The sequence below is a fragment of the Chrysochloris asiatica genome, unplaced genomic scaffold, assembly GCF_000296735.1.
Source record: "Chrysochloris asiatica unplaced genomic scaffold, ChrAsi1.0 scaffold00465, whole genome shotgun sequence".
Taxonomy (NCBI): Eukaryota; Metazoa; Chordata; class Mammalia; order Afrosoricida; family Chrysochloridae; genus Chrysochloris; species Chrysochloris asiatica.
The window spans coordinates 484,971-509,763 of NW_006408983.1; the positions used below are offsets into that span (position 1 = coordinate 484,971).

A 24,793-nucleotide genomic window follows, 5' to 3' on the forward strand; every position below is an offset into this window, starting at 1 on the left:
GATCCTGGGCCAACCTCACTACTGTTGCCACATTTGAGTTCACTGATGCTGCCACTTGGCCAATCCATCTCATTTGGGGGGAGGGGGGGCGTATTTCTCTTTTTCTCTGACACTCCACCTAACCAAACATGATATCCTTCTCCAGCGACTGGTCCCTCCTGACAATATGTCCAAAGTATGAGAGACGAAGTTTGGCCAACTTGGCCTCTAAGGAGCACTTGGGCTGCACTTCTTCTGTATTACAGATATATAATAAACTCTAGTATGATAACTTTTACACTAAATGTTTATAAACTGAATAAAGATTATGCAACAGAAAAGCAAGGTTAGTCAGTGAATTTCATTATCCTCTTTGCAGCATGTGTCAAGCTACCTGGTCAGTATAGTCAAAAATAAATAAATAAAAGCAAAAGGAAGATGTGTCTAACCAAACAGCAAAATGCAAGCATAGGGAATGAAGTAATTATTAAAGGATTAAAGGACAAGAAGCAAAAAATTTTAAGAAAGAGACTTTTGCTCAATTGCTTCTAATGCTGTAACTAATAATGTAATTCAGAAGATTTCACAAAACAACTTTGTTGTTAGTATTCATATAATCTAAGAAATGCTACATATAAGCAGTTAACAATTAACATTTATCACATATTATTCTGTGATTCAAATGATAACAGACCTTACTAAGGATTCGTAACACCAAGTCTAGTGATGCCAATACTGATTCTCCCAGCTCAAATCTCATCACGTGGTTTTCTCTTCTTTCATAAAGCCACTTTGTACTTTGCTGGGCCAGTCTGGATTTTAATGTTTAAACTCCCATTGTACTAACACTCAGTACCAAACCATGTATCTGTAATTAGTTTGTTAGGAAATTTTCCTTTCCAACTACAATTCTAACTTTCTGAGAGCAAAAAAACCCTTCTACTTATTACGTCTAAGTATGTGTTGGTCAATTGATTGGAAAATTAGAAAAGTTGAATGAATGTTCAATAAAAAATTCTCTTTGTGAAAAAAAATTAAAATGCAAACACAGGAACAAAAAAAGAGAAAGACAGGTGCCCACAGCTTACCATTCCTCAGGAGAGCAGCCATATTCCTCAGGTTCAGGGACATGGCTTCAGCGAGAGCAAGAGAAGGGAAAAGAGACGGAAAATCATCATAGGAAGGCTGGAAACCAAAGCATGAGTAAGACAGGTATGGATCTACAAAAATTCTTTAAAAATGAACTTTTAGTTAATTCTGAAAGAATGGCAGTTAGTATATTGAGTAGTAGGTGACAACTTAAGGTAGGCGAAGCAGATTTACAAATTACCCTATAACTGAATTACTAACTTGCCACCACAAAATGTACTGACTTTTACACAGAATTTAGTACCCGTAGGAAATACATGAATTTTTCAATTTAAATTCACACACTATATGAAAAAAACAAAACACCCAGTCACATATAGTATATAATCAGAATCAATAATACTTAAGAGCAAACTATTACCATAAAATTTGCCAAATTCATTTAAAAATAACTTTAACTATATAATGAGGTGATGGTTCTTTAAACTGGTTGTTGTTAAGTGCTACCAAATCTGTTCTGACTCATAGTGACCCCATATGATGTTTCACAGGATGTAAATCTTTACAAGAGCAGAAAACCTTATTTTTCACCCAAATTTCCCAGGCTAGTGCTTATTCTACAGAGCCACCAAACTCCCTTTAAACTGGCATATTAAAATAAAAGTTAACTTCATCTCTAGTAAAAATCTAAGCCATGTTTTCAAAGATGAATTGATAGTCAAAAATTTTCACTCAAACTCTAATTCACTAATTAAAGCATTTGTTATTTTAAACAGTAAAACACATTAATCATGATTTCAATATCACCCATTACCTCATTTGAACACTTAGGAGAGTCTCATCAATGTGTAGATTTCATTCCAACCATACATTCAATGGAAAGTGTACCAAGGTACATGAAAAAACAGATTTCCTTATTTCCTATGTCTTTCATTATATATGATCACTTAATATTTTCCTTTAATTTAAATTTATTAGCTATAGACAGAGCTTTTAAAATGACAAGTTTGTAAGCATGTAAAGGCATCGTTGTTTGGACACACATACAATAAACTTCGCTGAAAACTCATGGGATCCTTTCACTTTGTCAATATCTATCCCCACACTCTATTTAACACCTCCCATTAACTTGGCCAGAACAAGGGTCTTATCATTCCAAGGCACTTCCCAAACATTTAACTGTTTCAGTGCTGGATCCTTTATCTTCACTCCAACCACACTGGGGGTGGTCCAACCAAAGGGCATTTTTTATGTGCTTGAGAGGAAGAGATAACCATGCCCCTAAGGGCTGGATTACTAGGAAAGCTGTTGGCCCAGTGCTGAAGGCAATCACAAATGATCAACCACAAGGCTTGGACTCCAGTCTTCTGACTGAAGCAAAGGAGGTCTGGCATGATCCAAGCAATGAACACTGCACCAAGTTCTGCTAGTTCTCACTGCTGTTGTACATCAGGGCCTGATGCTTACATCAGAGGAGGCTGGTAGCATCAAAGCCCCTGAAGCCCAGGGCTGAAGGTTCCACTCCCAGAGTTTGGTTCTGCTCTGCCACCATGCTAAGTGCTACTCAACATGAGTCAGAATCAACTTAACAGCAGTGGGTTTGGGGTTTTAGCCAGTGTGATGAGCAGCAGGCAACCTGCACACTTGTTATTGACCCTGTGTGCATGAGTTTCTCCCACCACTGCAGTAGTTCATGCAGCAGGTCTGTGATGTTGTTATCTGCCTTAATCAAACTCATCATCCTGAGAGCTCAGCTCAAGCATCACTTTCTCAGGGAATATTAAAATTCAGAAGCCACCCAAATTAGATCAAATCTATCAAATCACATTAAAATCTATGCACTATGTTAGAATTTTATATTTGTCTGTATGATCACTTGGTTAAAATCTATTAGTCTCCAATAAGACTGAGCGCAGAAACCACATGCACTTCTGATCATCATGCCTCCATCATCTAACCAAGTGCCACTTACACAGAAGGTGAGAGACCCACATTTGTTGTAGTACATGACTAAATGAATAAGAGATGGTTAACAGCTTCTATCAATATTCTTAGTAAGAAGATAAACTTTTTGGTTATCATCTGGACCCTCAGTTTCAGAATGATACTAATTGTGGTATCTCTCTCTTGGTGAGTCTCTCCTCATGGTTAAAGTAGCAACTGATCCTTTCAGCAAACCTACTGCTAAACAAAATATTGTAAAGTGAAGCTATTCAGAGACTGCTGTATTCATAGGTAAGTAAATAATAACAAAACTGACATCAGAGATTGTATCAGTGTTTCCTCTCACTAATTCATCAACTCATTCTAACTGAAAGATACAAATCAAACACAAACACAGCACTGTAGACTGCATCTTGGCATCCTCACTGCAATGAAAATCTGAGTCTTTAAACATAAAACCTTGCTTAGCGTTTCCTGGTCTTCAAGTAACTGGGATAAAACTGACTTATTCCTTCAGTAAGTAATTTGCTTAAATGATATTTTATGTTTAGCAATAGAAATTTTAGTTTGTAGTAAGTTAAACTTACAAATGATACACACTTTGTGTACACTTAAATACAATCATGCCATGGGGAAAAGAAAAGATCTGATGAAGTAAGCTGAGTATAAGATACAAAGTTAGTCTCAACAAAAACAATCATTATCTGTAAGTATGTACAAATCTTTTTACTGGGTTTGCCCATCATGGATCTGATTTGGAGCAAAAGTAATGTAAAATGAGAGAAATTTTACTAAGACTAAACGTTTGAAATCATACTGTAAGTATTAAATACTACGTTCTTACAAACTTATGGGATACACAGATCGAGATAAACGTTTTACCACCAAGAGACTTCAAGTCTTGTCTTCCTAACTGATAAAATCCAACAGAACTCTCCTTTGGCTTTACCTATTTCTTAAGATGAAAAAGAAACATTAGCTATGAATTTGTCATGTCAAAGGCAATAGTATAAAATTTGTGTTACTTTTAACCTCTGATCAGCTCCTGCAGGGATAAACATCGTGCTTTCTTTGGCTGGGGTTTAAAGAGTACATATACCAATATATTAGTTCCCTACATCAAACAACTGTTAAACACTGCTATGGTACAAACAGGCTAGCAAAACCATGTTATTTCCCTGTCTGGTTTCCTAAAAGTCACGGGTACCCAGAGAAAATTCCCACAGAAAGATGATTGACAGTAATTACTTTCTCCCTTGGAGACTTGTTGTTCAGTACTGTCGAGAGGGCTTCGTCTTATAGCAACCCTGTATAGGGTTTCTGAGGAGTTGTTGCTGTTGTTATGTCCCGTGGAGTCAATTCTGACCCATAGCGACCCTGTACAGGGTTTCCATGGCTGTACATCTTTACGGGAGCAGAAGGCCTCATCTTTCTCCTGCAGAGCAGCTGGTAGTTTTGAACTGCTGACCCTGAGGTTCGCAGCCCAATTCATAGCCACTATGCTACCAGAGCCCCTCTCTGAGGCATAGCAGGTGGGTTTTAACCACAGACTTTGCAATTAGCAGTCGCATGCTTATCCTGTAGCACTATACTAGGATGCCCCTTGGAGACGGGCTGGGATTAAATGGTGTGCTCCTGACTGAAAACATCTGAGCAGTTTGAAGTCATGTTTTCTCCCAAGTCATGTCAGCAACTCTATATAATACTAACACTCCAACAATCTTCACTAGATACAGGAAGCTTGGGGAGGGGATGCCCAAGAAAATGCAATCTGGATTAAAACCAAAAACCCAAAACCAAAGTTATCATGCAGATTAAGACTCAGCAACCCTGTAGGACAAAGTAGAATGACTCATTAAGGTTTGACAAACTGTAACTGTTTATGGGACCAGACAGCGGCCATCCTTCACCTGCTAAATGGTTGGGAGGTTTGAACCACCGATCTTGTGGTTAGCAATCACCACACCACCAGGGCTCCTTCAACCCAGCTGAAATACATGACTATTCAGGGTGGTTTAACAACTTGTTTTATTCAATCTGGCTCCTGGCTCTTGAAACCTTGTTTAACTATTAAAGAGAAAGCACATTTCTGTTTATACAGTTAAACTTGGCAAACAAAGCAACTCCTATTTGTGCATGTGTTTTTAACAAGTTAAATTTTCATTATCTGTAAAAAGACCCTAGAGATCACCTGGTCTCAACACCTCCATTTTAAAGACTTTTAAAGGATATATCTAAAAAGAAAATTTCTAGGATCACGTGGGAAATTAATGAGAGAGCCCAGGACTAGAATTCTTTTCTTATAAGTGACTATTTAGACTGCACCTCAGTATCATGAAATGCTATTTTATCAAGAATAAATCTATTTCACTGAGAACTTACTCTATATGACACCAATTCTTAACTCTTAATACTACTTTAATATTTATATGAGTCTCTAAAACCACCCTTTCCTATAACAGCTGTTAATGATACCACCAACAGACCAGGAAGAACACAGCTCTTCAAAAGAACTACTGTCTAAAGAGTGTTTCGGATGTGCTCTAAGAATAAGGAGGGGTTAGGGTGGTGGTGGTGGTGGTGGTGGTATGGAACAGCTGATTCAAAAAACAAGAGGAAAAAAGAGGTTACATCTCATTCTAGTTTTCTATTCCAATAAATTCACAATCAGTCATGACTAATTGGAAAAGCTATCATAATTCAATTGGAAATTGTACAAAGTGAAAAGGATATGCATTACCAAACAGATCACTCCAGAATAATATTCGGAGACGTGTATAAAAAAAAATTACCAAAAATCCTACAGCATGTATAATACAATACACTCTAAAATCACAGAAGACTTTTCGTTCTCTCCTCTGGGCAAATCATGGGTAGAATAAACCCAAAACAATCAAACCTACTGCATTCGAGTTGAATCCAACACAAAGCAGACAGAGTAGAACTGCTCCCTTGTCTCCAAGACTGTAAATTTTTTATAGGAACAGAAAGCCTCATCTTTCTTTCCCATGGAGCAGCTGGTAGAATCTAAACTGAACCACCAACCTTGCGGTTAGCAGCCCAACACCACCAAGCTACCAGGGTTCCTGTGGAAAGAATGCAAGATGTCAAAAAATGTGACCACAACTCTGCAGCTCTAGTAGCCCTAACCAAATAATGTGGCCGACAGCAACTAAGGAGTCCTGGTGTGGCGCTGTGGGTTAATGCACCAGACTGCAAAGCCGTTTGAACTGCAAGGTTGGCGGTTCAAGCTCACCAGCGTCTCCTTGGAAACCGTATATGGGGTCACTATGGGTCGGAACCCACTTGACAGCACTTAACAACAACAATACAGCAACTAAGACTGGGAGATAGGGATAAGGAAAGAGTCTCTTTTATATAAGGGAGTTAAGGGATCTTCAGACAAAGGAGGAGGAAGCAAAACAGCACATTGTGGTAATTGTTAAGTGCTGTCCAGTTGGGTCTGACTCATAGCAACCTTGTATAGGGTTTCTGAGGAACAGCTAATGGGCTTGAACCTCAGTGCTTATTCTACAGTGCCACATCAGGACTCCAAAATAGCATGGAACGGTGGAAACAGTAAGTATACTTCTTTTTTTTTTTTTAAGTTTTTATTGTGAATTGAGTGATAGAACCAATGTTTGGTTTTATACTCATTCTATTGTTTTTCGCTTCATTGAAATGATTACACTCCCCTCGATGCATTATCATTCAACAGTATTTGCTCCTATTCCCTCTGGGTTTTTTTTTTTTGGATGTGCACAAAAACACTCAAGAATACGTAATAATTTAAACAACCAACCCAAGAGCACATTCTTCAAGTCTGCGTCCTGGCTGCCAGCACACAGTGTTTCTCTTTCCAGGTGTCTGGCATCCTCAGCTGCTCTATTTCTCCATGCCCTCATCTCTGCCTCCATCTCTGGTGTCGCTGCTTCTCTGGATAGGGTCCTACATTCCACTTGTGCTCTTCTCCCTTGATGGTCCTAGGGTCCTCTGTTCTTGGACTGTAAGATTAACTGCTCTCTGCTTTTTGTTACAAAACTTCTACCTTTACAGTCATGACAGTCAAAATTAGTCATGGGAACAATTACTCACTTTTGAATCATAGGAATCTTATCCCCATCTGATTTCACCAGACTTGTCTAGACAAGATGAAAGTGAAAAGCCTGTTTTTACTGTGTGGAAAAACCATTCCCTCAACTATTTTATATTGCATTTACACATATAGTCTGAAGTGATTTTTTCAGTCACATGTTCTTCTAAGCAGAAGAACAAGGAATCTGCCTCCACTAGATCTCTCTGTAGACTTTGTATATAGGAGTTGTTATTAAGTGTCCTTAACCCTGCATGGAGTTTCCGAGGCTTCAAATCTTCATAGGGGGCAGAAAGCCTCATCTTTCTCCCACAGAGAAGCTGGTGGACTTGAACTACTGACTTTTGTAGTTTGCAGTCCAGTGCTTATCATATGGAGCCACTGTGTTCCCTGTAAATGGGAGTAGCCATACGTATTTAAAATTATTCTGCAAATTATCATTTTAACTAAGTCATTTTCAATATTCCATGTGCTATTTTTATGCTGGCTTACAGCAACGAGACAGAGGATGAGTGAGTAAGGACGGGAGCAAGTCAGAAAAACCAAATGCAGATGCCCATGTTTTTCTGGCTAAGAGACGACACTTGCAGTCTTACTTGCAGATACAGATAGTTATATATTTGATAAGTCAATGTCCAGCAAACAAAGGGGGTGTTTCACCTTATGATCATGGGTTTACTAGAAATAACATTCTCACATTGCCCTATAATATATATTTCAAAAAGCAAGCTTTATAACATTCTGTTGGTGGTGGCGCTGAGTGCCGTCGAGTCGTTTCCAACCCACAGAGACCCTGTATAGGATTTCCCAGGAATGGCTGGCAAGCTTGAACTGCCAGCCTTGCAGATCACACTGAATTTGCAGTCCAGCACATTACCCACAATGCCAAGTTTATCTGGAAGTAAGAAATAAATAAGCACATTCTAAAGGACATTAAGGAATCGTGATGTGGGAACATAGGGTAAGCACTAGACTGCTAACCATAAGGCTGGCACATCAAATCTGCAAGTATATCCAAACAACACAGGACATTAATAGCCTGATAAAAGTTACTGACAAATTCATTATTACTTGGATTTCAGAGTTCCATGTCCCTGCCTCCTTTCCAGCCTGATAATTTGGGATTGCTGTGTGATTGCTAAAAAGAAGCCCTTGTGGTACAGACTGCCAACTGAAAGGTCAGTGGTTTGAACCCACCAGCCACTCCACTGGAGAAAGATGTGACACTCAACTTCTATAAAGGTTTAGAGGTCTACTTGTCCAACAGCATTGCTGTGGACTTGGAACTGACTCACTGGCAGTGGGTTTTTAAAAATCCCAATCAAAGGACTAATAAATACTTTAACTTTAAAACTGCCCAGTGACAGACTGCATTTGCTTGGTGCATGCAAGCTGTACTCTGACACTAGGACAAGACTTGTAGCAGCGCTCAAGACTGAAAAAGTACTAAGGAGAGCCTCCCAACTCACAGGTAATTCCAAATGACAAAGTTATGAAACACAAACTGTATGTGGAGGCTGAATTAAAACATTTGCTTTCTGGATTAAAAGAAAAAATCCTTCCAAATAAGTACAACACTCCCACCCAAAGTACCAAACTGTTACCACAATCACATGTGTGTTTCACAGTCTAAAGGAAAAGAACTCACCCATACGCAACTCCTGCTATGGTGCACTTCTTAAACTGCATGACATTACAGGTCAGAGTGCCAGTTTTGTCAGAAAAGATGTATTTAACCTAAAAAAGTTGAAAGTTTATCATTAAAATTTCAAGGCTGTTTTTCTCTATACCAGTCTGTTACTGAGGGAAAAAAAATCCTTAAAATTATACATGTATTTTAGAAGGGCACCAGATATTAACTACTTTCTACAATCACCAAGGAATTATACCAAACAATTTTCTTAGTGTTTTAGCTTATGAATCATTTCATGTATGTTGTTGTTGTTACGTGCCACTGAGTTGGTTCTGACCCACTGCAACCCTGTATAGGGTTCCCATGGAGAGACTGGTAAGCTTGAACCTCCGACCTTGTGACTCATACTGATTTTGAAGTCCAGTGTATTAATCATCAGCACCACACCAGGAGTCCTATCAAGATATTAGAAAGACAATGTTGTTGTCTTTAGGTGGGGTCAAGTTGGTTCTGATTCACAGTGACTCCAGGTACAACAGAAAGAAACACACCAAGTCCTGTCCTGTCTCAGCTCACAATCTCTGGTCCCTGTTGGGACCTGCTGGTTAAGCCATCACCAATCCATCTAGTTGAGGGTCTTATTCTTATTTGCTGACTCTACTTTAGCACGCATGATGTTCCTCCTGACAACATGCACAAAGCTCATGAGACAAAGTTTCACCAGATTCCTTGTAAGGAGTATTCTGCCTTTCCTTAGTTTAAGATAGATTTATTCTAGTCCAAGACAGATTTATTCTATTTTCTGTTAGTTCATGATATAGTCTTATTTTCCCCCAAGACCATAAATTATGTGTATCAATCCTTCTTTGGTCTTCTTTATTCATTTTCCAACTTTCATGTGAAATGATTGAAAATATGGCATACGTCAGGCATACCTTAGTCCTCAAAATGACAGCTTTGCTTTTTAACACTTAAAAGAGGTCTTTTACAACAGACTTGTCCAATGCAATACATCATTTGATTTTTTGACTGCTGCTTTCGTAAGCATTGATTGTGGATCCACATAAAATGATATCCTTGACAACTTCTGTTTGTTCCTCTGTTTATCATGATATTACTTAATTAGTTCAGTTGTCAGGATTTCTGTTTTCTTTATGTTGAGATGTAGTTACCAGTAAATGCTTCAAGTTCTCTTCACTTTCAGAAAGCAAGGTTTTTCATCTGCTCATCATAGATTATTAATGAATCTTCCTCTAGTCCTGGCATTGCATTATTTTTCATATAGTCCAACTATCTAGATTATAAGGAGCTCTGGTAGCATAGTGGTTACAAGTCAGGCTGCCAACCTCAAGGTCAGCAGTTCGAAACTACCAGCCATTCTGTGGGAGAAAGATGAGGCTTTATGCTCCTGTAAAGATTTACAGCCTCAGAAACCCTATACAGGGTCACTATGAGTCAGAACTGACTCCATGGCACATAACTACCACCACCTACATTATGTGCTCAGTATACAGACTGAATAAATGTGGTAAAAGAATACAAACTTGACACACACCTTTCCTGATTTTAAACCACTTACTATATCCCCCTGTTCTGTTAAAGGGACTGCCTCCTGGTCTACATACAAGTTCCACATGAGCAAAATTAAGTGTTCTAGAATTCCCATCCTTTGCAATGTTATTTATAATTTGTTGTTATCCACATAGTGTAATGACTTTGCATAGTCAATATGACACAGGAATATGTTTCTTGTATTCTTTACCTTCAGCCCAAATTCTCTTGATGAGAAACCACATCCCTTGTTCCATGTACAATTCTGAATCTGGCCTGAATTTCTGGCAACTCTCTGTTGATGTACTATTGTAACTGTTTTTGAATTATCTTCAGTAAAACTTTATTGCATATGGTATTAGTAAAACTATTTGATAATTTTGCATTACGTTGGATCCCCATTCTTTGAAATGGGAGCAAATACGTTTTCATCCAATTTGCTAAAGTTCTTGGCATAGCTGAATGAGTCCTTCCAGCACTGCATCTGTTTATTAAAATATCGTAACTAACAGTCCGTCAACCCCTGGAGCCTTGATTTTCTCTCATCCTTCAGTGCAGCTTGGACTTCTTCCTTCAATACCATCGGTACTTGTTTATAAGCTACCTCATGAAATGGTTCAACAATCTTTTTTTCTTTTTTTTTGGACACAGTGATTCTATGTATTTCTTTCATATTCTTTTGATGATTTTTGTATCATTCAATATTTTGCACAAAGAATTCTTCAATACTGCAATTCAAGGCTCAAATTTTTTTTAACCCCCCTGCCCCCCCGCCCCCCTCAGGTTATTTCAGCTTGAGAACGCTGAGCATGTTCTTCCTTTTGGTTTTACAATTCCAGGTCTTCGCAGATTTCATTGTAACACTCCTCTCTGTCTTCTTGAACCACCCTTTGGTTCTTCTGTTCAGCTCTTTCACTTCATCATTTCTTCCTTTCAGCTTTTCTAAGTTCCAGAGCAAGTTTCAGAATCTCTTCTGACATCTGTTTTGGTTTTTCTTTTGTTTTCTGTCTTTTTAATAACCTTTTACTTTCTTTATATGATGTCCTTGATGTCATCCCAGAACTCATCTGGTCTTTGGTAAGCAGTGTTCAATATGCCAAATTCTTGAGATGGTCTTTAAATCTCATGGTTTTGATCTCATGGACTTAACTTTAATTTTCTTCACCTTCATCTTGCATGTGAGCTACTGATAGTCTGCTCTGTAGGCAGCCCCTAGTTCCTACTGATGAAACTGAGCTGCTCCAATAGGCGATATGAAATTCTCAATTCAGCATTCTTGCTATACGAAGGATTTTTCCACCAATCTCTTTCATTTATCCTGATCAAAAGGCTTACAGCTGTTTTTCAGAGTTGAACACTGCCCAATTTTCTATCTGTTACAATTGCTTTCATCTATAGGTTGCTATGAATCGGAACCGACTCCACAGTACTTAACAACTACAATACTGACTTCAATGCAGTCCATGCTATTCAGCTGTATTTTGAACAGCAAATCATAACACTGAACATCTGTGAGTGAATATCTAAGAATGATAGCATCAACAAATTACTCACTGCAATAATATTATAGTACATATTGCTAATGATTAGGTATACAAAAATAAATTGGCAGTGGTTAAGTGTGGTTCACTGCAATTTGAATACATCATAAGTCAGACACTACCTGCATAATATTTATAACTCACAAACAGCCAAGAGTTTACATAATAATCACACTATATCCTGAGGGGCAGGAATATGCTTATACAGTATCTTTCATTCATCCTGAGAGCAAAATCTGCTTTAAATAGTCTTTTTTTTAAAGTTTATTTGCTGAAAATGAGAACTATTAGTGATGCACTGGTGAACGTATATATGCCACTTTTTAAAATAATGAATATTCTGTTGTTCAGAGCTGTGGAGTCGATTCTGACCCATAGTGACCCTGTATAAGGTTTCCAAGGAGCAGCTGGTGAGCTTGAACCAACAACCCTGCAGTTCAAACAACTTTGCAGTCTTACGCATTAGCCTACAACACCACACCAGGACTCCACAGATGGTAGAAATTACACGGAATCTGGCTTCCAGTTCAACAGAGCCGCAAGAAATTGAGTTTACCTGGCCAAGTTCCTCATTCAGATTAGATGTCCGAGCCATAGCAGAAGTGTCTGTGGGTTCATAGTACATGTCGATATCCTTTAAAAAAAAATTGTTTTTTAATGAAAGAAAGCATTAAATAGAGATGTGTAAAAGAGAGTGCATACAACTTTCAAATAAAACAATGATCTTTATTCTTAACAAATAATTGTTTAATTGCTGAGTGATAGGTATAACTAACAAACCCTAGTAGCCTAGTAGATTATGAGATTCTGGCATACAATGTTTAAAGATTTATGTTAGTTATATACATCCATTTATTTTCACCTTGGCAAAAATAAAGCTTTGCTTTTTATATAATGCTTATAAATTTGACAAACAAAACACCCAGAATATAGACACCCAACATATTTTTTCCCCAAAGTTAAAAGCCTTGTAGAAAACTGGCTTTGAAAAACACTACAATTTTTCCAGGAACGATTTGAAGTGCCCCTCATGTAACACTGGTAGACAGCTGGGTTGCTGGAAGTAATGAAAACAGTGATACTGTATAGTACTCAGTTGTTTATGAAGCGCTTTGCTACGTCACAAGATTCCTTTGATTCATACAACCACAAGGAAACACAGGTAAAGCATGTTTTATCCTCCCCGTGTTGTTGTTGTTAAGTGCCACTGAATCAGTCTGAACTCACAGTGACTCTATGTAGGGTGTCTGAGGAGCAGCTGGTGTGTTTGAACCACCAACCTTTTGGTTAGTGGTCCAGTGCTCATATAGCCACAAGAAGACACAAGGTAAATCATGTTTTATAGTCCCCATGTTAGTATACAATAGAATAAATCTCTAACAATTCCAGTGACTCAGCAAAGTTCACTTGACTAGTGAGCAGCAGAAACACATCTATAATCCATAATTTTGGCATGAAAACCCAGAGCTCACCTTTTTCCCATGACTGCTCTATAACACAAAACGTTTCTTGGACTAGAAACCTATTTTTCCCAGGATGACTGGTCTATAAACTTGTATGAGTCAAAGAAGGAGGATTTTGTTACCATTATATTAGGCTCAAACATAGTTTAAAACCCACCTTTGCAGTGAGCAAACTGCTAAGTTAGTGATTCTGCTTCACAGTGTCCCTAGAAGACAGAATAGAACTGCTCTATAATGTTTCTAAGATGCTGTAGATCAGCACTGGACTGCAAGCCACGAGGTTAGCAGTTCAAATCCACCAGCTGTGACTTGGAAACACTATACAGGGTTGCAATAAATCAGGACAGATGGCACTTAACAACAACCACCTTTACAGAAACAGACTAGCTCATCTTTCTCCCATGGACTTGAACTGCTAACCTTTCACTTAGCAGTTGAGATCTTGATCACTGCTCTACCAGGGCTTCCTGTAATCAGTAAGTAGTTGCTGTTAACTGCTGTCAAGTTGGCTCTAACCCACAGCGACCCTGTATACGGTTTCCGAGGAGCAGCTGGTGAGCTTGAACCAAAAACCTTGCGGTTCAAACAAACTTAGCAGTCCAGCGCATTAACCCACCGTGCCACACCAGGACCCTCTTTTTTTTTTTTTTGCTTTCGATGATGAAAAACAATCATAATTCATATTTACCCAATTTATGAAGTAAGCCTGTGTAAATTTCACAACTTCTAATGTAACCAACAAGCTGATAGGAATGAGATTGTTGAAAAGGATGATGAAGGTCAAGAAATTCAATCCAAAATTATTAGCGCCACCATCTGTAAGAGGAGGTGTGGGAAAACGTCATTTACAGTTTTATATTTCATTTTCATTGACCAAAATTTCAGCATACAAAAAATTTTCTTTGTTTTACAAGGGAATTTAAAAAGTTTGTGGAAAAAACAAGATTAAAAGGTAATGGAAAATTTTCACAAACTTTTTGAAGTCCTCTCATATAATACACGCCTAGATAGTTTGGGAGGCAAAATATACCGATAACATATCTTTATTCTCACATATATTCTTCAAGATGGAATACTTTGTATTCAATTTACTATTAACCCTATTGTGACCTATATAATGGTACTGAAAGTGAAAGTACCATCAGCATTCAAATCCTGTTCCAAACAGAAGGCTTACAGATACGAAGCTTAGAAATTAAGTGAAGGCTTAGAAATGTAAAATCTCAATTAGGTAGAATCACCTTTATAAAAATGACTGAAAGTATTTCAAACTGAAAGCATGTATTGAAAGCAAACAAATAAAACAATAACAAAAACAACCCAAACTCTATGAGTAGTAAATAAATCTAGGTCCATCATCCTCTTTACTCCTCAATAATGAAAATAAAAAAAAGCAATCCAACATATACTGATTATAAAGTACATGAAGACACAATCTGGTGGTAGTTATAAGAGATCTAATGTAGAAATAGCATAGCAATGACTGCACAAAAAACTTGGACTACACAGCTGTAAAACTAAATGAATGTCATAAACACAATTGAAATTGGTAGGATATTACTGCAAGATTTTACTAGAAATTGTTGTCACACTTTTGGAAATTGAGTATTTATTGGCTCAGTACCCATCAAATGGAAATGCAAAGTCACTTCCCAGAAATATCCAGAGTGGTAATTAATAACCACAAAGGTAAAAGGGTAAAAGCTGCAAGATGACTATAAACACAGAACTCCCTGCATTCATGTATTTAAATAAAAGTAAATTTAATTCCAGTTTTTTTTTTAAAGCATATAAACTGCTTAGTGATGCTTTAAAAAATAAGTATTTTTTAATATCCTCAATCTACTTTTCCTACCAAATCATTTTCAAACTACTTGTGTAAAAATATTTTTAATGGTATTCCCCAAGGGGGCTACAAAAAGCTCATGGACGAGAAAAAAAAAAAAAAATTGTTTAAGTTCATGGACAAATGAAACTAAAAAGATAATGGAATTTTCCCATGAACTTTTAAAAAGCCCCTCGTATTTATTAAACATTTTATACTATTATGGAGTACTCATTATGTTTTTGAGGATTCTAAAATTTTAGGGATTCTGCTATACAAGACCTCTTTAAATTGTTCAAAGGCAAAGATGTCAGTTTGAGGACTAAGGTGTGCTTGACCAAAGTCATGATATTTCCAATTGTCTCATATGTGTGGGAAAGTTGGACAATAAGGAAGACTGTAGAAGAATGGGCATATTTCATTTCAGGGTTTGGAGAAGAATATTCAAAGTACCATGGACTGCCAGAAGAACAAACAAATCTATATTGGAAAAAGGACAGCCAGAACGCTCCACAGAAGCCAGGATGGCGAGATGTTTTCTCTCATACTTGGGACATATTATCAGGAGAGATCAATCCCTGGAGAAGGACATCATGTTTGGTAAAGTGTAGGGACAATGAAAAAGAAGAAGACCACCCCACAATGAGATGGACTAATGAGTTCAAGTGTAACAATGATTGTAAGGATGGTATAGGACTGGACAGTGTTTTGTTCTGTTGTGCATAATCGAGTCGCTATGAGTTGGAACTGACTCTACATCATCTAACAACCATGTGCGTGTGTGTTTTTGCTTTTACTAGAAAACTCATTGAAAACCAAAGATGAAATGCCCAGTAACCTTTGCAATAAGGTCTTCTTTTTAGATGTAATAGGAAATTCCACAAATTAGTTCAAGATCAACTCAATTATGAAATAAATACACGCTTTAATGACAGGAAAAAAAATAAGTCTAGTGGAAACATGAATGCTTACAGTTTAGATTGAGATACCAGTCCTTTCCAGAATGCTTTCGATTCCAAATGGCTGAGCCCACAGAACAGACAAGAGACATGGCAATTAAGATGCAAAATAAAATCAAAATCTGTACATTTGTAATCCGTTCCACATTTGAGAGTTTAAGTGGTGGACTTGTTGAGTTCTGTGAAAAGAAATAATATGACCAATAAAAAATGTGTACAAATGATTTAGTAACATTTATTTAGTATGCTGAGAGTCCTAGTGTGGTATTGTAGGATAATCACAAGGTCGGTGGTTCAAACTCAACAGTCACTCCTTGGAAACTATACAGGGTTGCTATAAGTCAAAACCAACTGGACAGCACTTAACAAAAACAATAACATTTAATATTTTGGTGAGGATGAAAACATTAGAATATGTAGACAAGGAGCAGCTTGTGAGTTTGAACTGTCAACCTTGTAGTTAGCAGTTAAGTACTTATACTACATCATCACACCAGAACTCCATAGCAAAATTAACAGACACAATAAACCCTCAATGGTTAAAACCCATTACCGTCCATTTGATTCCAAATCATAGCAACCTTAAAGGGCAGAGTAGAACTGCTCGATAGGATTCCCAAGGCTATAATCTTTATAGGAGTCCTAGTGTGGCATTATAGGATAAGCACTGGACAGCAAGATTGGGTTAAACCACAAGGCTGGCAGTTCAAACCCACCAACCACTCCTTGGACACCCAAAAAGGGTCACTATGAATCAGAACCAAGCTGACTTAACAACAACAATAACCTTTACAGAAGCAGATGACACCTCTTTCTTCTGCAAAGTGACTGGTGGGTTTGACATGCCAACCTTTTTGTTACTCAGATGCTTAATGACTGTGCCATGAGGGCTTCTTTGTCAATAGCTAGCCTTTTTCTGAAGGTCACTGTATCATTCCAGTGTTTTCAAGGAGGTAAAAACATTAAGAAAGACGTCAGTAACATACCCTTGTTCTCTCATTGTGTCAGGTAAGATGAACAATGCATGACTGGGCTATTGATAGAAACTAGGTAGACTAGAAGCACCTAGCTTCTCAGCTTAAGAAAGGAGGCAAGCCAACAGGCCTGTGCACCCTACAGTCAGAGGCCTGGAAATGCCAGAGCACAAAGACAACACTGAAAGGATGTTTGCTTTTCACATTTCTGGCCGCATGTAGCAATTGTTTTACTGGACACCACTGTTTTATTGTTCCAATAGTCCTGGCTGTCAAGAATATATGCATCAAGTTTCCTCAGTTGCATCTAATGATTCAAATGGTTGTTAGATCTATGCTACCCAAATCATAGACAGGCAGGGAAATGAAATCTATCATAATTTATATAAAAAAACAAAACCCAGGCCATCTAGGCAATTATGACTCAGACACCCCATCAGGCAGAAGAGAACTGCTGCACAGGGCTTTTGTAAGGCTGTATAGGGTTTCCAAGGAGCAGGTGGTGAGTTTGAGCCAGCGACCTTGTGGTTCAAACTGACCTTGCAGTCCATCCAGTGTTTTATCTCACAGTACCACACCAGGACCTCCGTAACAACAACAACAAACTTTTTAAAAAGAAGCATACTGCTACATCTTTCTCCCACAGAGCTGGTGGTGGGCTCAAATCACCAGCATTTTGGTTAGCAGCTAAGTGTTTTAATTATTGCAGAATCCAGGCTCCTTCATTTATATAAAGTGATGAACTCAGAGAAGACCTATGGAAGGAATCATTAACATGGGTTCTGGTTGCCTGATATTAACAACTTCATGCCTATACAATGTAGTTACAGCTCTTAGAGCAGATTTGCATTTAGTCTCTTAAAACTGAGCTTCTCATACCCAAATGACCAGGGAATACTGATTATATGGTAATGTAGAAAAGGAACACGCATGCAGCCATGTGTAAACATTATACCAGGATTAAAGCTGCTGGCAAAATGTTCTTATTTTTCACATAAACAATTATAAAGACTGCAAAAAATTATCAGTGCATGAATCATGTTGTTGGGTTTCGTGTGGTTTTTTTTTTCAATTTTAGCAAGAAATGAAATGTATTTAAAATTTTGATCATTGCATAAAATAAAATCTTAAGACAAAATATTTTAATGCAGAATATCATCTTTAAATAGAAAACGCTGTCAGTAGACCCACGCACACAGAGCTCATGCACCGGGGGTTCTCTGGTGAAACGTGCTGGCATTCCTGTTAGCACTGAGCCACTTCCTGTAGGGACGTTAATTTCCAGACCACACTCACCTGAAGCACAGACTCTGGAAGGTATGGGGTGGGGCTCAGGAAACTATGCCAAATGCTCTCCTAGACATGGGAGTAATGCAATGCGAGATGCAAATAATACATTTTCAAGAGATGTAGCTCCAAAAGGTTTTCACAGATAAAATTCCCACCTGCATCAGCTTGGTGTCGTGCCCTGTGTAGACGACTATTCCATGAACCCACTGTGTATTTCTCAGCTGAGCTCCTCGCAGAAGAATCTGATCCGCTCCCAGGGGAACAGTGCTGTGATAGAGGATGTTTACATTAGAAACAATGCTTGCGAAAATGCTTAAGAATTCCTCTGCCATTATAAAAAACGAAGTCAAATCCACCCTGACTGTAGCAAGCCCAAGAGTAAAACTGCCTCATATGGGTTCCAAGGCAATACATTTTTATAGAAATTGACCAGTAAGGTTGAACCTCTGACCCTTTCACATAAGAGCCAAGTGCTTTAGTCACTGTGCCAGCAAAGGTCCCTCAAATATTCTGTTACTGAGTTAACTCTTCTCACATTCACCAACTTCACTATCCAAAATAGTAAGAGACATTTCAGGATTCACAGAGAGTAATTCTCAACCCTATTTATAACTTTTCCTGAATTAGTAAATCCATTTAGGGTTCTTAGCTATTTGGATGTGGTGGGGCTGGGACATCTGTTCACCGTCCACTCAAACTCTTGCTTTAAATTCAAAATAGCTTTGAGCAGAAAAAATGTTAAAAAAAACAATAAACAATGTAAGATGAATATACAGATCTCACCATAAAATTGTACTCTTATCCTTGCTGTAAAGAGATAGCTCCTGGTATTTAAAAACTATATTAATTTAATAATATTTGAATAGCAGTTCTCCAAGTATTGCAAATAAATTTTCAATAAATGGTAATCACTTAACAGGCTTATAAATTAAATTAACTTCTGAAATTACTATAAATTGAAATTATCTAGTCCACATATTTTAAACTACATTTTTCATAAATAGGACTCAAGTTGAAACCTTGATGAGTCTTTTTCTTTGGGAGGTGGGGGGTGGGGTGGCAAGGCTACCTACTCTGATTGTTTGGGGCATTGATTGTGAACCCAAGTAAAATGAAATGCCCAAAGCAGCAGCAGTCAAGAAATCAAATGATGTACTGAACCAGGCAAATATCCTGCAAAAGAGCTCTTTAAAGTGTTAAGAAACAAAAAAACAAAACAAAGATGACACTTTGAGGTCTAAGGTGCTTGACCCAAGCCATAGCATTTTCAGTCACCTCACATGAACATGAAAACTGGACAATGAATAATGAAGACCAAAGAACTACTGCATTTAAATTGTGGTGTTGCCAAAGAATACTAAATATACCATGGAGTGTCAAGAGAACAAATAACTCAATCTTGGAATAAGTACCACCTGATGTTTCTTTGATGTGTGCATGGTGAGACATTTCGTATTTCAGAAATCTTTTGAGGATGGACCAGTCTCTGGAGAAGAGCATCATGCTTGGTAAAGTAGAGAGTCAGTGACCAAGAGGAAAACCCTCTAAGAAATGAATTGACACAGTAGCTACACCAATGGGCTCAAATATAGCAACAACTGTGAGGATGGCACAGGATCAGCCAAGTGTTTTGCTTTGTTGTACATAAAGTCATTATGAATCAGAACTGACTTGATGGCACCTAATAACAACAACAACCCAGTATAGTAGGTTGTCAGGTGATACAACCTTACACAGGGATATCAGAGGGTTACAAGACTATCACAGATACGTAGGGAGTCTTGATAGAAATGTAATACACAAATTTACTGGTTCACTATCAAACCTTCATTTTAAAAAGTGGGGAAAACCCTCCCATCAAATATAAAGAAAAATATATCTTTTAAAACTTCTGGAATAAGAAATAATTTGCCAAGGAAAGTCTTAAAGAACTTCCTTATCAGTGATGAGAACATGTGACTGATGGATTCATTTCCGTTGGGATTTTATGGCCAAGGAGGGCCCTACGGTGAGTCAGGGCTTAGGCCTCACACCTTGCATTCAACTTTCACCATCTCAAGTATAATCAAACCACATTGATTGAAACGGGTAAGTCTTTAGGCAACTGGCTATTTCATTTTAGAAAACGAACAAAGTCAACTATAACCTCATTCTTTAGGTACAATTGTGTGGCTCAGGATCATTCTGGGCATATGTTTCAAGATTTGGAGTACTCCAAAGAGGTTCTTAGGAAGTTGTTAGATCAAATTTTGGGGACACGTTTGATTCAAATTTTCCTCATAAAAAAAAAAAGGCCCAGTAGTTGAGCAAATTGCAACTCTACTTGGTGAGCCAATGTATGTCAGAGTAGAGCTGCGCCCATAAGGTTCTCAATGGCTGTTTTTCACATTAGTAGATACCCAGGCCTTTCTACCAGTACCTCTGAGCGGACACAAAGCTCCAGCTAGCAGCTAAGTGCACTGACTGCTCGCATCATCCAGAGACTTCCCTTACCTATGAAATGGGGTGTAATACAGTAGCTGATACCTCAGCATTTGTGATATGGGTTCACTAGGCTTAGGTGCAAACTTCTCAAAAGCAAAAAATATTACTGTCCTACAAAGACTAAAAATAGCATTCATTTTCATCACAGCTGTAATTCCAGAGTGTCTGCCATTTAACAAGGACCCTCTTCCTTAGAGGAATCAGCATATGTCATCTAAACTCAAATGTGATACAAATACTCTCTATTTGAACATAGAACATCTGTTTTCACCTATCATACAAAATGAAACATTATCAGCTTTCTCTCTTAAATCATGGCATCATCATGCAAAGCTGCTCCTTCAGATCATGCATTTGCTTGGCATCAATCTGATGGGGGAATTGATAAGAAATGGAAGCTGGCCAGTTAAGAATATCAGACTACAGAAATGCTACTTGTAGTGATGGCTGAATTTTTCATTAGTCTATAACCATATGTTCATGAAAAAAATCACTCCGTACAAATTTTAGAACATTAATTACTTCAGAAATTACCCAGACAGCTTTTGGTGGATCTGAATGAAGATGAGCATTTACGGTACACACCAACTGTCCTTTAGGGTTCAAATAACCCTTTTACAAAATTGAAAAGATTGTTTGCTATTTTCAACAGCTCTCCTACCATTATCCCAAACATATTCCCATCAGGCTCCACGGAGTCTGTTCTAATTACACTCAATGGTTTCCACTTGCTAAATCCTAATAGCTAACTGACAGCTTCACTGTACTTAACTGTCAGCAACATCTCATATATTTTAGTCACTCCCTCTGCCTAGGTTTCTATCCTATCAACTGTGCCTCATTCTTTTTTGCTGGTTTCTCCCTTTTCTCACACTCTTAATACTGGAGAATCTCAAGATAATCCTTGGGACTCTTCACTTTTCCATCTGCAGTCATCACCCTATATGATCACCTCCAGTCCCATGGCTTTAAGCATCTAAGCCCCAAACTCCCAGATTTCTCAGACCTCCCTCCCAAATTCCACATTTACATATTCAACTTGACATTTCTGTTTAGACATTTTAAATTGTTTAAAGGAGTCTTGAGGGCACAACAGTTAAGCATCTAGCGGCTAATGGAAAGGTTAATAGTTCAAACACACCTAGCAGTTCCTCAGGAGAACCATCTACCATAAAGATTATAGTCAATAAAACCTTACTGAGTAGCTATGCTCTGTCACATGGGGTCACCATGAGTTGGAATTGACTTGATGCCAACCAATAACAAAAAATGTGTTAAGTCCAAAGATAAAATGCTGATCTGCCTTTATTCAATATCCTCCAATAAATCCCTATTTCACTTAGTATGAAACACTTACAATGATCGGCTAAGTCTTCCATGGTCAACTAGATCTCTCAGCTTCTCTCTAATTTCTTTCTTCCCAGGTTACTCCACTCCAGCCATACCAGCCTTACTATTCCCAAAATAACCCGAGCACCTTCCCACTATAAGATCATGTAATGATATAACAAATCATTTGTATTTACCATTCTTCTGCCAAGGAACCCTGGTAGCACAATGGGTTAGGAGTTGGGCTGCTAACCTTAAGGTTAGCAGTTCAAATCTACCCAACATTCCAAAGGAAAAAGATGAGGCTTCTGCTCTTGTAAAGATTCACAGACTCAGACACTATAGAATAGGCTGCTGAAATGTGCAAAGACCTATAGTTAGAAAACCAAAGGGAAAACCCAAAGGGAAATACACATTCAGCATTTCTCAAGCTTAAGGAACTAAAGAAAAAAGTGCTATACTGACAGATTCTGTGAGCAAAATATAAACTGAGGCAGAAAGCATCAAAAGAAGATGGAAGGAATACACAGTCACTGCACCAAAAAGAAATGGTTGATGTTCAACCATTGAAGAGGTAGCATATGATCAAGAGTAAAGATCCTGAAGGAAGAAGTCCAAGGTTCCAAGAATTAATGGAATACAAATTGAAATCTTTCAGCAAACTGATGAAGCTCTGAAGGCACTAACTCATCTATGCCAAGAAATGTGGAAGACGGCTATCTGGCCAACTGATTGGAGGAGATCTGTATTATACCAATTCCAAAGTGAGGTGATATGCATGTGAAAGTTGGACAGTGAATAAGGAAGTCTTTAGAAGAACTGATGCCTTTGAGTTATGGTGTTAGAGGAGAATACTGAAAGTACCATAGACTGCCAAAAGAACAGACAAATCTGTGTTGGAAGAAGTATAAATAAAATGCTCCTTAGAACCACAATGGCCAGGCTTCATCTCTCATACTTTGGACTTACTATCAGGAGAGACCAGTACCTGGAAAAGAACATCATGCTTGGCAAAGTCATCATGCTTAAGAAAGAGAGGAAGACCCCCAATGAGATGGACTGTCACAGTGACCGTTGTTGTTGTTGTTGTTGTTAAGTGCCGTCGAGTCGGTTTCGACCCATAGCGACCCTGAATAGGGTTTCCGAGGCTGTAAATCTTTACGGGAGCAGATCGCCTCATCTTTCTCCCGTGGAGCAGCTGGTAGTTTCGAACTGCTGACCTTCCGGTTCGCAGCCCAATTCGTAACCACTACGCTACCAGAGCTCCTTCACAGTGACCGTAGCAAGGGGCTAAAGCGTAGCAATGATTGTGAGGTTGGCATAGGATCTGGAAGTATTTCTTCTCTTGTATGTAGGATTGCTGTAAGTTGGTACTGACTTGACGACACCTAACAACAACAAGATGAGTCAGAACTGACTCGAGGGTACACACCACCACTATCACCACCATTCCTTCTGCCTGGAATTCTCTAGCTCCAGACATCCAAGTAGCAAACTTCTTCAACTCCAACTACTGTTTGCTCAAATATTACCCTCTCAATGAGACTTAGTGGGACCAACCTAACTAAAAGTGGTATCTTCACAAGGACTCCCCAAATTCCTGATCTTGTGCTGTCATTTTCTCTACTCCCACCAACCCAACCACCTATAACTTTCTAGCACACTAGATTGTTGTTGTTAGGTGCCATCAAGTCAGTACTGACCCATAGTGACCTTACGCACAACAGAAGGAAACACTGCCCGATCCTGGGCCAACCTCACTACTGTTGCCACTACTGTTGCACACTATAGAATTTGCTTATTTATCATTTTATTGTTTGTCTGCTTTTCCCTAACAGCAAGAAAATAAACTCAAAGGGTAGAAATAGTTATGTGTTTGCTTTGAAGTTTCTTCCTTAACTTCTGAAAATGGCCTTGTACACAGAGGTGCTTAACAGGTTTTGGTTGACTAGCTATGGGAAGAAGCAGGAAAAAGAGAGAGGAAGGGAGAATAGCAAGCAAGCCATAACCAAAACTGTCTATTGATGACAAGACCTAGAAAAGAACATACAGAATTATATAGAAAAGAGAAGAGATGATTCAGTAAAATGAACCCCCTTCAGATAAGAGTTTGACCTCCATGACACATTCAGGGATTACAGAAAGAGACTCAGGCCATGGAGATTGGATGTTACTCCTAGAATTGGTAATTACAATTTAAGTATTCCAGCCACAGAATAAGCCACGGGTGATTTACTCATTCAACAATATGCTAGAAGGCTGGGTATATCTTAAAAGATATCCAGCTGTCAGTTTGATAGAACCCCTGAGAGGTCTTTAGTTAGGCCATTGTGTATTGGTACTCACTATCTGCATTTTCACAAAAAGGGACTCTGCATAGAAGAGTAACACTTAACTAAACTCATTTTGCATCACCAACTCAGCAATACTGTGTCACACAGTGAATTCCATGTTGTATGAAACCGGTTTTACATACCCATGTCCATCAAGTCTTATGTTTCCAACAAAATCGTAGAGATGTCTGTTTGGACTTTCACACTCAATTCTGCCAGAAATTCTCATCAAACTGTCAATGTCTTTTATATCTGCTGTTGATGGTAAGCCCTGTTTAAAATTTTTTAAATAAGCAAAAAGAATAT

The 24,793-nt window shown here is 38.2% G+C and overlaps 1 protein-coding gene across 2 annotated transcripts in view; it reads right to left on the minus strand.

Moving 5' to 3' along the window:
- Positions 1 to 24,793, minus strand: part of ATP8A1 (ATPase, aminophospholipid transporter (APLT), class I, type 8A, member 1) — a 290,919-nt gene that overhangs the window by 215,622 nt on the left and 50,504 nt on the right. Inside the window, exons 8-14 of one of the 2 annotated variants that reach the window (XM_006877299.1) lie at positions 24,631 to 24,758; positions 18,497 to 18,608; positions 16,091 to 16,256; positions 13,982 to 14,109; positions 12,387 to 12,464; positions 8,754 to 8,842; positions 1,068 to 1,112 (exon numbers count right to left, since the gene is read on the minus strand). In XM_006877299.1, coding sequence (XP_006877361.1) covers positions 1,068 to 1,112; positions 8,754 to 8,842; positions 12,387 to 12,464; positions 13,982 to 14,109; positions 16,091 to 16,256; positions 18,497 to 18,608; positions 24,631 to 24,758 — 746 coding nt within the window. The remainder of the gene's footprint in view (positions 1 to 1,067; positions 1,113 to 8,753; positions 8,843 to 12,386; positions 12,465 to 13,981; positions 14,110 to 16,090; positions 16,257 to 18,496; positions 18,609 to 24,630; positions 24,759 to 24,793) is intronic. The other variant, XM_006877300.1, reaches the window with a different exon arrangement.